Raw genomic sequence first — 13,990 nt, forward strand, 5'->3', positions numbered from 1 at the left:
AAACATTTTCTCTGATATTTTCCTGTTTATATTAGATTTCCCTTTCATTTCAGGCCTTTCACAACCTTAGATCCTATTTGAACCTGTTTGATGTGGTATAACTCCCCCACTCACATAAACATCAATGCCATTTAGAGGGACCTGGCAAGCTTGAGGGATGGGCCCATGTAAACCTCACCAAGTGCAAGATCCTGCAACTGAGTTGGGGCAATCCCAACCACGGATTCAGGCTGGGCAATGACTGGATTGAAAGCATCCCTGGAGAAGGACTTGGGGTACTTGTGGATGAGAAACTGTCAGTGTGAGTTTGCAGCCCAGCCAGCCTCCCATATCCTGGGCTGTATCCAAAGCAGCGATGGAAGCAGGTGAGGGAGGGGATTTTACCCACAGGATAAAGCGGATAAGAAAACTGAGCTCTAACAACTCTAATAAACTTAGGAGATTTTGGGATCTTCCTAAGTACTTGGCAGTTACTTCTCCAACAATGTCAGAAAAAGCAAACCCTGGTTTAGTGATGACAGAACACCACATCTGAGTTGGGACGTACAGGCAGTCCAGGTAGGCCAGGAAACCCATCGGGTCCAGAAAAGCCAGGACTCCCCGTGGTGCCATTGCAGCCATCGAGGCCAGGCGGGCCTCTGGGTCCAGGCTGCCCAGGGTGACCCTGTGTAAAGGGAAAGAGAGAGAATGACCAACAAGATCTGTTATTTGCCAGTAATACTGTTGTCCTCAGAAAACTGAGATCTTCCTTCCAAATGGCAACACCAACAAAAAGAACTGCACAACTCCTGACCAAGTTCAGCGTATGGCAGAGTGCAACAGAACAAGCTTCTTCAGCCAGCTTTGTTTATCCTCCCTAAAGGTTAAATCCTAAAACAATGGCTTCATTGATCTGATTACCTTTTTCTCCAAGGGATAGTTTTCTGAAGTACATAACTTGTGCATGAGTAGGTCCCAAAAGGGACCATCCCACAGCAGTTTGAACCACATGTATGGTTACAGTGTCAAACAGCACGCAAGGGTGCACCTGACACCAGGAATGGGAGCTGCTCATGTGAAAGAAAGGGCAGAGGCAGACTCAACAATACTGAGCATTTATAATTCAAATCTTCTTGGAGTTTCAGTGACTTCTCTTCCTCTCCAGTGTGGATTCCTTCTTTTAATAGATCAACAGATGTTAAAGCTCCAGTATCAGTCCATTCAAGCAGAACAGCTTTATTTGTTATATTAAACATAAGACCTTAGGCAAAGCAACTGGGAGAAAGATCCAATTAAACTAACAACATTAAAAAAAAGTACTTGCAATGGCCAATTATGAAGTAAGCAGAGCAAAATGCAATTGTACCTAATTCTGATTTCTCACATCTTTTGCCCTGGTATAGATATACTAATTTGACTGGAGTTTACTCAGCATGGTACTAGTGCAAAGGAGATCACAGTTTGGGACTTCAAGTGGTTTTTCTTCAGTGCCACATGAGTATATGAGGACAGAAGGCAGAAAGGCAGAACTGTCAGTCACATTGCCCAAGTGTCAGGCAGCTCCTGATTCTGCACTGCTTTTCCTATAAGTGAGTCCTGTGGCACTCAACAACATTGTTTTAAGGCAAGAAGAAAAATTAAACTTATGGAGATAGTATCAGTAACTTGACAGTTCTCTCCCCACTCTGTACACAGTGATCTTGACTCATCCCAAAAGTACTTTTGTTTGATCCCAAAGATTTGTCCTTAAGATATGGCACTAAGCAAGCTATGACTCACATTAGGAAAGTAAAAAAAAAACATGGATAAAATGGAGATAAAGCAGAACATTAGCAATTCTTCATGCCTGACACTTAAAATAAAGCACATTTGCAACACCAAAGGTCTTCCCAGTCCGAGCCAATAGGATACATACTGAGAAGAAACTCAATGAGAACTTTGCAGTAATGTAAAGCTTTTTATCTAAGGATCTTTAAATACCTTGAAAAAATGTGGGAATGCTATAACCTAATTTTATAGATGGGAAGCTCAGGACACACAGTAGCAGGGTGATTTTCTCAAGGATGCAGAACAACTTAAGCCATATTTATGTAATTACTTGAGCTGATCACTGGCCTCAGCTGCTGCCAGGACAGCTATTCCACATTGCAGCTTATTCACACGTACCTCCCCCCTGTGCTGGCAGGGTAGGAAACAAACACAGCAGAGAAATAACTGGTCTGTTTCTTAATGGGGTTAATTTCCAGTCAGATGAAGTCCTTGGTCCAGCTCATTTGGCAACTGCATTGAGATTTGTGCCAACAAAATCGAGAGGGACCTGACCTGCTTTCTGTCAGTCAACAAGGTACAAACTGAATCAATGTCAGGTGTGTCTCAACTGCATGATTAAGGCAGCTCACCCAGACAAATATAAATTTGAGATTTAACAAGGAATGGAATGAAGTCATCCTAAAGTATTACCATCAGAGATCACTGAATTAACAGCACCAGTTGCTCTGATGATTAGTCTGCTTGTCAAAATAACCACATGTGGTGGGCAAGCAGGGACTTGCCAGGCCCTGGTAAAGCAACTGGAATAGGCTGAAGCAGCAATTTATTGCCACTTAGATTTTTCTCTTAGAAATTACTTAATTAATTTGATCCATGCAGGATATCATAGCCAAGAGCATCAAGTCTCTGACAGGACAGGCAGTGACTGCAGAGTCAGAGGCCAGAGCTGTCACTGCCTACCAGGTCTTTCACTTGGTTTACAGCATAAACAAGATCAGGAGCTACGTGGGAGAAGTGCACACATATCTGGTTACAGCACAAGGTGACCAGCTGCAAGGCTGAAAGGGCCAACATCTGCCCCTCAGACTGAGACAACAGGGAGCCAAGCTGCTCCAGCTTTCCTGCTGGCCAAGAGCCAGCCCGTGGCACGCAGCTGCTGGGTGAGCCACGTCCTGGGAAACACTTTGGGTGAGATCTCCTAACTCTCAGACCAAGACAGCCTGTAAGAGGCCCAAAGGACTTTGGTATCCTCTTAAAATGTGAGAAGCGCTTACAGAGAGAGGACAAAATATGCTGATCACAGTGATTTCTTATGTGTGCTAAATAAATCTGTGCCCCTGTCACTTAATCCCATGGCATCCGTGTCTGTGGTTCTGTGCCAAAGCATGACATAGACTGACACACAAGCACACACACGCATTCTGTGTCTTTTGCTTTAGGAAAACAATCCACAGCATTTCCTACTTTAAAGCTAATCTGCAATCAGAGTTCATAATATTTTGCTTTAGGACCCTTATCTGAGGAGATACTGAACACCCACAACTGACTTCCTAGAGAGTTGCTTACCTTAAAAGAAGCTTTTTCCCAGGGGTTTAAAATACTGATTTAAAGAGCTGGTTTGACCTGCAAAAGTGGTGGTTAATAGTTTCATTGCTCTCACTTCCTCTAATTCCTGTTTTGGCAGATGTGCCAATTGAACACAAGCACCTCAATTGACTAAGGCACAAGACTTTCACAGACTTTACTTATACATGTCAGGGTGATTAGTTTACAGACCTGAGTTAAAACACAGGCTGGAGAGATGCTTGTGCTCTCTGTACTCACAAAAGGAGGCATTTGGTGTGAGACAGATAAGGAAATTTGAACTGGTTATCTGGGCCCTCCTTTATCTGACTCTTGCTGTACACTGACACTGTGATCCCAAGGGGCCTCTTTTGTAAATCAAACAGGGAAAAGGCAATCCCAATAGGGCAGCTCAATAAATAACTAAACACAGAGAAACAAATGCAATTAGGGATGAATACAAAACTAATTGAATAAACAGCTTCATGGGTTGCTAAGGCAAGTGGCCTTTCTACAGCCATTGCCAAGTGCTTGCATTTACTCTAGGAAGGTCACAAAACTGCCTCTTCATACAGCTTTGGCTTCCATGGCACAGACAAGGGCTCACTTATCATAAAAGTATTTCCTTCTAGAACTCCTTGGACAATTCATGAAAAGCTATATACATCTCCCAGCTTCAGTTCCAGCCTTTGCCAGAGGTGTCCTTGAATCTTGTTCAATAAGAAAAAATAAACTTCCCAAGTAGGGCTAAGGATTTGAGGGCTTCTCCTACAGCACAACATGAAAGTCTAGCAATAAACACATGTAGCTGCTGTATTTACTAGGTTAAAGAGATTAGTCAGGCCAGCTGCAACAACATGATTTACTTGCCACCAGCATTCCCCAAGGGAACTCTGTGGAATACCACTTCCCTTAAGGTCAGCAGTGGGATTCCCCTCTGAAAAAGGGCCTTGCCCATGGCCATGACTAAACTACACCTGCCCACACCAACTTACCTGCCTTCTACAAAGAATCTCTCTTCATATTTGGATGTGCAGAGACAGCAAAATCTTTTTACTTCTCCCATCTTTCTCACACACACATGTTCTCTCCTTTGCTGTACATTCCACATATCCATATGAAGTGCCTATACTGGTATACACTTCACAAAAAAACTTAAGTTGCTCCCTATCCTGAAATGTAATGACAACAGTAAAAATATTTACTCAAGCAGTGGTGGTTGCTATTTTCACCCTACAATGGAAGCATTTATCTTAGTGGTTATAATGTAAGCAGTATGAAAAAGTTTCCCTTTCCCCTTTTTCTGCCCTGCAGTTGCAGCACAGAAGAGCCACAGTGTTGAGCACTTTGCTACTCATGACCAGCAAAATCTGCCTCTTTCCCATTCACCCACCTGCAGAATGTTACAAAGCAGAGTAGATCTGCATATGCTGGAGGCTTTGAAGCCTCTCATCTGCCTCCCTGCTCTCCCCTTGGAATGCCTGTCGCTGCCAACTACCTGGCAATGGCTGCTGCTCTATCTCTGCCTCCCCTCATTGTTGGGAATCCCCTTCTCCAGAGCCTCATCTGAAAAAACACCCTGGGAACAGCATGTTCCCACAATGTGTTCAATTAAATTAAGTATTATGGGAACAGCTTGTTCTCTTCAGACCTAGACAGTTGGCTGGTGGTAAAAGAAAAAAAATAGCAGCAAGGGAGTAGAGCAGGAGAGAAAACAGGCAAGGATGAGCAGAGGGGGACTAAAGGACAAGGGCAGGAAGGAACTGGAATCAAACAAGTTCATTTACAAGGCCAACTGATTTTCAGCCAATCTATCACAACTATTCAGTTTTTGATATGAAGTAAGAAAACACAGCTCAATTGTTGGAGCTCCTGACCATCTGAGAAAGCAGGGAAGATGAGAAAGAGTATGAGCATAGTCTGAAGGCACAATGACACACATGATGGAAAAATTCCATCAAGAAAATAAAATAATACTAATATCAGAAGGAGAAAGTAGGATGAGCCAAACAGTGTAGAAAGAGTAAGGAAATTTGGGGCAATTTCTAAAGCAGATCCAGTTAAAGTTCCCCTGAGATACAGCAAGATACCTCTGCAAAAATCACTGGAGAAACCAAGCAAAAGAAAGCTGGCCAAAACACTCTAGGCACATATTTTTTTTATAAACTGTCCCTAGAATGTAAAGCTCTAAAGAATGAAAGAAACAAAAAGTTCCTGATGGTCGGGAAAGTGGCTACCTACCTGTCACCTGATCTAAACCAGGACTAGAACCTACGAGGGAATTAAGGGTTACCTGGAGAGCCTCAGTTCTCATCACTGTTTTCATTCATGTCATAGCAAAAGATGATTGAGGGAGACCTGGTAACAGCTATCACATACAAGAAGGCTACTACAAAGCAAAAGTGAACAATCTTCTCTTTGTGTCCCTGATCAGTAACATGAGAACTAAGAGTTTTAACTGCAGAAAGAAAGACTGAAGTTAGGCATTAGCAAAGCTTTTCTAATAGAGAAGTTAGTCTCCATCATAACAAGGTTTTAAGAACTGGTTAAGAAACACATGTTAAAAATGGCCTGAAGAACAGCTGATCATGCCTGGTTGACTCCCTGAGGTCCCTTTCCATTCTGCAAGTCTTTGATTTTATGAAACAGGGGTTTTTAGGCAGTGCTGAGGGAACATGGTGCTGAAAGAAAAGTTAATCAATCATGCAAACAATCCCCATGTAACTCAGGTTCACTTTCTGATACGTATCAGCTTCCTATTGTCTTACAAAACAGCATGGAATCACCAGGTGGATTAACAAACATGCCCATCTTCCTCCAGATAGAGGCAAACAATTGCAAGGTACACTATGCATGTGCTGTTCTGCTGATTTATATTTACATATGCAAACTTACTGGGATCCCATTGATGCCCTGGAATCCTGGAACTCCCATTGGACCCTGAAGAAAAAGAGTACACATTATATTTCCCTTCATTGGTCTGTATATTTCAATCACCTGTGATTTCAATCACCATACTTTTCACTCCAACACTCTCAGTCTTGGACTTCTGCTTTCCAAACCAAAAGGAGCAAACTATCACAGGCAGATTCCCTCTGACCACAGGGGTCAGTGAACACAGGAACTGAGCATCTGAGCTTGAATGGATGCCAAATGAGTGTTTCAGGAATGTTTTAATCAGGCAATTTAAACTAAAAATATAATCTCCTACTGCACATCTGGGGAAAACAAGATGCCAGGAAAATAAACAACCTGCTGTAAATTTAACCCTTGTCTTTCCAAGAGTTTCAACAAAACTTACATATTTTTCTGTCTATAGTTGGATAGGACCCCCAGAGATATGCAGACCACTGCATTAACTACAGACTGCCCAAGCTGCAAGTAATTGCTACACCTTGTTGCTCTGCTCTGAATAGTAGCAAAACAGACTGTGCAAGCAGAATTCCCTTACTTGTTCTTGCTTGGGAAAGGTAAAATATATATTTCTCTCACAAGGGATGAAGAGAGAGAGTATCTTATGGCATGCTGGTGCTGGTATTGCATATGTATCATTTCAGGGGATAGAAACAGTTCTGGAATAAATTTATTTTTTCAGTGCAAAGAAATTGTTTCCAATATTGCACATTGCATTCATTGACACCTACACCTTATGGGCTACTCTATTTATTATGATGTAGTTTATTGTATTCTTTTTGTTGGAAATATCTTTGCACCTGCAAAACCAAACTGCAGATTTTGTTTAGTACCCATTCTTTTTGCTTTTCTAGACACCAGCTCAGGATCTTCTGCACAGGAACCAGCCCCATGTCTCCCTGAACAGAGTGTGAATAATAGCCATCTACCCCTGGGCATGTGAAGTGACAGACTATTTGCAACAGCAATACTCATTTGGCTGTAGCTCACCTACCAGGATGGCTACACTGTTTAGTAGCTTTAGCATCTATATTCTTATTCAAAAATAAATGCAGACAATTCTCTAAAGATACTATTGAAATGCAATTGTATTTTTATCCCTGGACATATAGCCCAAGATTATCTTTATTCACTCAAAAATATACACAAGGTCATAGAACTATTGCAGGGACAGAAAAGTCACTGCTGAGCCTACCTTGTCACCTTTCTGTCCAGCTGGTCCAGGAGGGCCCACTGCTCCTCTCTCACCTTTTGCTCCAGGCAAACCTTCTGGGCCACTGAATCCAGGTGCTCCTATTGGTCCTTGAAGCCCAATTGGTCCTGGTCGACCCTAATATACATTAAAAACAAGTCAATGCATCATGTCCACAAACTCTTCTGTAATTACTCTTTCCAAATCAACTTTAATGAAATTTGATACCTCTCTGGGTAGTTAGGACATCCTAAAGTTTTCCCTGTTAATTTTCAGATAAAGACTGCACACAATAGCACACAGGACTCGAGATGGGGACACACCAACACAGAGTAGAAAAGGACAACCACCTCCCTAAACTGTCTGGTGATGATGTGCTGAATCATTAAGGTTGGAAGATTCTCCAAGATCAAGTCTTGCCTTTGACTGAATATCACCATGCACACTAAACCATATTACCAAGTGCCACATCTGTTCATTTTTTGAACAATTCCAGGCATGGTGACTCCACTATGTTCCACTTCTTAACCACTCTGCAGTGAAGAAATTTTTCCTACTATCCAGCCTGAGTCTCCCTGGGCACTTGAGGCCATTTCCCCTCGCACGATCGCTGGTTGCCCAGAAGAGGCCGATCCCAACCTGCTTTCAGAAAGCCATAGGGTCCCTACCGAGCCTCCTTAGCTCCAGGCTAAACAAGCCCAGCTCCACCAGGCGCTTCCATCACAGCTGTGCCCCAGACCCTTCAGCTGCATTGCTGCCCTTCCCTGAACACACCGCAGCCCCTCAGTGTGCGGGTCACGGGCAGAATTCCCCTTTCCCCGGAGGATCCCAAGCGCAGGAGGAGCGGCGCGCTCGGCGGGTGCAGTGCCGGGCGCGGCCGGCAGAGGGCGAGGCCTGCGCGGGCTGGCCCGGCCCGGCCCGGCCCGGCGTTACCGCGCTCACAGCACCCGGCCCGGCCCGGCCCGGCCCGGCGTTACCGCGCTCACAGCGCCCGGCCCGGCCCGGCCCGGCCCGGCGTTACCGCGCTCACTTCTGGGCCGTGTCCAGAGAACAGCACAGACACCGCGCTAAGCTCCCACAGTGTCACCAGAAAATGCGGTTCATGGCTATGCTTTCCGCCGGCAAGGCAATCATTCATTACACAAAGTTACCCACGTAAAGGATCGAGACTTACAGCAAAATAGAACAGAGGAGGAAGTTAAATCCCACACCTTAATGATTCCACCACATAAATCCCTCTCTTTTTAATTCTCATGTCCATGGAAGTGTGCTTCCCTTCTGCTTCCCTAACTCCGTAAAACAGCAGAAGGAATGCAGCTCCCTGCTGCAAGTGTTTTAGCAATCTCAGCTGGAGACATACAAAGCCCTGACTCATGGCTTGGCAGGTAAAAGACTTTTACTGTTAATTTAAAAATGCATTGTTACATGTTTAAAATCAAGCAAAGTGAAACAAATTGTACATGATTTTAAAAATTCTTTTTTCAGGATCATTTTTAGTACCTGTTTAGGCTAAAATATTTTTTCCCATATTCCATGTGTCTTTCTTCACTGTTGTTGCAGTTTTCTTTTAACTGCAACAATTCTCCCATATCACTGTTTCTGTTGTGATTGTTTCTTCCTGGCCTTTTAACAGAGGTCAAGTGCATGTTTGATATTTCATACCTTTTCTGTCTAGACACTGTCCATGGTGTGCACTTCCAGAGGCACAGATTCACATCTGAAAAGGCTTTTATGTTGATTATTTTTAGCTTTCTTCACTCTGGGCTAATTATCAATGGAATCCTTTATATTGGAAACTATATAATCAGAACATTAATCCCCAAATCTTCAGCTGTCCTTGGCAACCATACACAAGAAGATACATTAAAAATCACGTGCTTTGCTCTCACTTAAAAAAGTTAATGCTGAGACTGAATTTCCCATAATCACAAGCAATTCAGAGGCTTTCAGGCAACAATTCAATTACACAGCATGGACTGTGGACTGTTTACCTCCAGGCACCACAGCAGTGCTGAGGCATAACCTGAAAATGGGCACAGTTACACTTAGAGTCTTACTTACCTCTCACAAAAGAAATGGCATCCAAGAGCCCACCAAGTTTGTAGAGAAAACACACTGTGAATTCCTCATTTGTTTGAATTGCTAATACTTCTGTGTTCCATTAGCTTGATTGCCTGGTTAATGACAGTGTTTCACAATGACTGGAACTGATGGGAATTAACATTTTAGGACGCTTTTGTTTTGCTGTGCTGCAGGTGGCTCTGAGAAATATATCTAGACTGGAGAGTAAAGGCCAGCAACTACACCTTCAGCTTGTGTTTGGATGAGCAGCTCTGTGACAAAAGAATTAAATATGTTCTCTGTGATTTCAGGGCCCACAGCCCCATTCAGGGCTCTCTCCTGTATTAGTGCCCTACAGGAAAGATTTTAACAGCACTTGAAGATTTTCTCCAGTGCCTTGGAGTGTCACTAAAGCATAAGGACACAGTAAAGTGCTTCTAATCTCTCTGATAATGTGATTATGCCATGATAATCAGGCTCTCAAGAATTCCCACTGTTTCTTTTGAAGTCTGTGTGGATGGAAATCATGTTTTCTATGCTGAAACAAAGGACTTGCCTTCACTGCTAAAAAAGCAGTATTTTTCGTCACTCAGCAGCACTCCCATGAACTGTTCCAAGATTAGAGCATTCTAAAGAGCAGGCACAGTGGCATGCAGGAGCAACTCAAGGATAACAGCACAATGAAGACTCAGGTTTTACTACAAGGTAAAACAGAGCTCAGTGCCAGGTGGAACTTCTGTCTGACCTCAATGTGCTTGCCTAGTCTTTACTGTGCTTTAGCACCAGGATTGCTCTTACTTATCCCAAGGATAAAAAGGATAGAACAACTCCTAGTAGTGAGGACAAGCTGAAATACAAAATGTGGATTACATCAAACAGAAACTACAATGAATCAACAGAGCTCCCTATATTTAATCTTTAATGTTCAACATATATTACACAGTAGCCTGCAGAAAACCCATTAGCAATTAATGCAAGTGGTTTGGTTTCCCAGATGTATGATAATTGTTTTTAAAAACAGGAAAATTATAGAATGCTAATAACACCAAGCAATAACAAAGCCAATGAAATTACTGTGACTTGTGAATGTTCTCTCAAATGCCCACTAGAATTTCCTATGTGAAATCTATGACCTGCATTCTCAAACACATTTGTGCACCAGGCTTTTACAATACAGCAGCACTAAATGAGATGCCTGTCTGTAATGAATATGATGCTGGTAAAAATAGCATTATTTTTCTATATACCTGGGCATCTTCATGGCTAATTTTGGATTCTGACCAAGTTTGTGTCACAGGATCAGCATTAATCATGTGCATCTCTATTATGCACATATCCACTGCAAACCATTACAGATACACAGCTGGCTCAGATATTCAGCTTTCCATTCTCAATGTGTGGTAAGTAAGAGCAAAAAATGCCTGGAAAAGGAACCTCCCATTGCTTCTGAGTCACCACACTGCAGAAGGCAGTAAAACCAAACAGCCTGAAAGTGTAATTTGACGGCAGTGTCCTTCAAGATGGAAAAGGTTCTACAACATGTACCTTCTCCCTTATACCCTTTTAAATTCATCTCTGTCCCAGGGTGTCATGAGGTGTCACTTGAACAATGGGTAATGATGGGGCCTCTGCTGCTGCACAACCCAGCACATCACAGTTTCTCTATTGTCCCAACTCCTTTTGCCAACTCTAATACCCCACGTAAATTTTCGCCCACTGAAGCAGAGCTGCTACACATAGCACTGCAAATTCCAAACATTCTTTTATTTCCCATTGCCTCTGTGAGCTTGGAGAATAAAGCGTAAATCTGTTTGATTTGTCACTGTGTAAAGGAACACACATGGAAGTGGTATGGAACCACTGGATAGGCCCCTTATTTCTGGGGGAAAAAAAAACCAAGTACATACTTACAATTCAACTGGCCTAAGTCACTGTCAAATGCCAACTCAGTGATTCATCACCATAAAAAACACTGGAACCCACTAAGATAAATCTAGCAGCTCTGGTAACTAAGCAGAAAATACTACTGATCAGGAAGGGCAGAACTGACTCCTACTTTTGTTGGTAAATTTGTACACTGCCATATTTCAAGCAGCAAAGCACCATTCATTTTCTAAGCAAAATTAAGGTCCTGTGTATGAAAAGAGCAACTGAATTTAAATATGCTCATGTCTTCTGAAATTAACATGTGGTTCCTTCTCTATTAGATTTCAGCGACCAAATTTTTTAAAAGGTTCTTATTCACATTCTCTATTCCTTCACCCATTATTTGCCCCATAAAATATGTTTTATTCACACAAAAGATTGTTAGTGAAATAATTCATGAGCAAGTGCTTTGTAGCTCGAAGCATCTTATGCTTGTTTGATGACATAAAGGTGAACCAAACAGCCATCCATTAACTCATTACCTTCTGGCCCTAAAAATGCATGTTCTCATACACTGCATACTCTAAGGCTGAAACTTTTAAGGAAGATCTTCATTCACCTGATTCCTGTTGGACAGGACAGCCTGTCCAAGGGACTGGTCCCTCAAGATGCTCTTTCACACACACAGATTGCATTTCCCATTTAAGCCAGTGACATTCTCTCTGATGAGAGCCACCAGGTTACAAAAGCTGACCCAGGGATCTCCCTGAACTCAGATGAGGGCTCTGTCAGTGACTTACCAGTGCAAGGCAGCCGTGTCCACCGTGAGCAGCACAGCCTTGGGCCAGCCTTCAGCTTTCCACCTCCATTTCCTCCCTTCTCCTCTTCAGTCTACTCTGCCTTCACAGCAAGATTCCCACAGCCGTGGTTCTCTCTTGCTAGATAGACAGGGAGCAGCACAACAGAGTCCTGCTCTCAGCTGGGGCCCCACAGTTCTACTGTAATAGTAATAATTACTGATGAAAACCCCTTCACTATTTTCCTAAATTACAGGTCAGGTATCCAGTGCCCTGCTCACATTCCAGAGTAAGTAATTATTCTCCCTACTGAAAAACGCTTTGTACTTTTAAAGAAAATTATTCTTCAGTTTTTCTTCTAAAAACTTAGGGGAAGTACTAAGTTTAAAATGGCTCCTTTATTTCTGTCATACAATTCATTGCTCCTCTACATAGCTTTTTACCTACACAGCATGAGAAGAATACAAAAACCTGTATGTGCACACAGAAATAATGGACAAGAAAAAATCCTGTGCAACAATCCTGCTTCATTCAGCATCCTCCCAAAAATGCCATTGTTGGGGGTTTTTTTCTGTTTTGTTCTCTGTTTATGGAAGGGTATTAGGGTGAATTTTTTTTTTCATTTAATTTTAACAAAAGAGACAATTTTTTTCATGTTCCATATGAAATTCTTTAGTATGCCTTTCAGAAGTTTTCTATTTATGCTTTGGCATGCTCACACTGCCGACTGTCAAGGCTGCTCTGGTCATCTCAGGATCAATCTTTTAATGTAGTAATGGGCAACAGCAGGCTGGGTCTTATAACAATTTTAAATTTTAATTCATATGATAAAATCCATTTTCAAAAAATACTTCTGTTATCTAAGCCTGACTAGACATGACTGCAAGTAGAAAATCTAGGTGATAAAAAGTGTGTGTGTGCATGTGTATGTACGTGTGTGTGTGTGTGTATATGGTTTTACACCCTATTTTTTAACTGCTTAAAAATTATTGAAATTGGATTCCACAAATCATTTGATGAATCCCATACTTCAGTAACAAAGTTGCAAAGGATGGTTTACCACATTATAAATACAGAACCATATATGAACTCTAGACAATTTTTAAGAATATCTTTTTTTTTTAATTGGATATTTAAATCTATTAAAAGGTTGCTCCTTAGAAAGCTTGATTTCCAGCTAAAAGCTTTAATGAAACATCCTGATCCAATCAATTCCACATATTTGCTATTTCTATTTAAAACACACAAAGAGACCACATACTGTCATCTTTTTCCCCACCATGGACAATGCCAGGAGTGACTCAATATGAACTGAGAGTAATTATTCCATTTTATACTTCACAACTTTCTGAAGCAGCTATGAAAAATGTATGAAAGTGAAAAAGCATTACTTCAACTTTGGTTGCTTTTTTGCTTTGATGTTGTGAAATGTCCAAGTTAGATAAGAAATAAGCTCCTGTGGAAAGGTTCCAGGCCACGGAGAGCACAGATAAGATGAAAGTCTGTGAAATCCCCTGTGGGCTGTAACAGCTGTGTGAGAGAAGCACCACTGAGGCCACAGCCCTCCTGTGCTCAGCTCCAGACAGGAGGGAGTCACGGGCAACACCCACAATGATGGGCACTACAGCAACAGAAAGACTTGAGTTATGGGGATTTTTTAAAATAAAGAACAAGCAGCAGGATTTACAAAGCAGAGTGATGGCTTACATTGTATTTCAATTAAACAAATAAGGTATGAAAATTATGAGTTAAAGCTTATTTTTAATGAGCTGTATTAGGTATTTGAATTATATTTATTTGCCTTTTTCATGATCAGTCAAAATTATACCTTTTTTTGAGCAGAAAAAAA

At 41.9% G+C, this 13,990-nt stretch overlaps 1 protein-coding gene across 5 annotated transcripts in view; it reads right to left on the bottom strand.

Moving 5' to 3' along the window:
* The window catches only part of COL4A6 (collagen type IV alpha 6 chain), a 110,293-nt gene that overhangs the window by 33,539 nt on the left and 62,764 nt on the right, over positions 1 to 13,990 (bottom strand). For 4 of the 5 annotated variants that reach the window (XM_041485270.1, XM_041485273.1, XM_041485269.1 and 1 more), the window contains 3 exons: positions 7,421 to 7,555; positions 6,208 to 6,252; positions 548 to 664 (listed from right to left, as the gene is read on the bottom strand). In XM_041485270.1, the coding sequence (XP_041341204.1) occupies positions 548 to 664; positions 6,208 to 6,252; positions 7,421 to 7,555 (297 nt within the window). Of the gene's footprint in view, positions 1 to 547; positions 665 to 6,207; positions 6,253 to 7,420; positions 7,556 to 8,191; positions 8,256 to 13,990 lie in introns of those variants that run through there. The other variant, XM_041485274.1, reaches the window with a different exon arrangement.

Source organism: Pyrgilauda ruficollis, unplaced genomic scaffold, assembly GCF_017590135.1.
Source record: "Pyrgilauda ruficollis isolate IOZ18807 unplaced genomic scaffold, ASM1759013v1 scaffold7, whole genome shotgun sequence".
In the NCBI taxonomy this organism is placed as follows: Eukaryota; Metazoa; Chordata; class Aves; order Passeriformes; family Passeridae; genus Pyrgilauda; species Pyrgilauda ruficollis.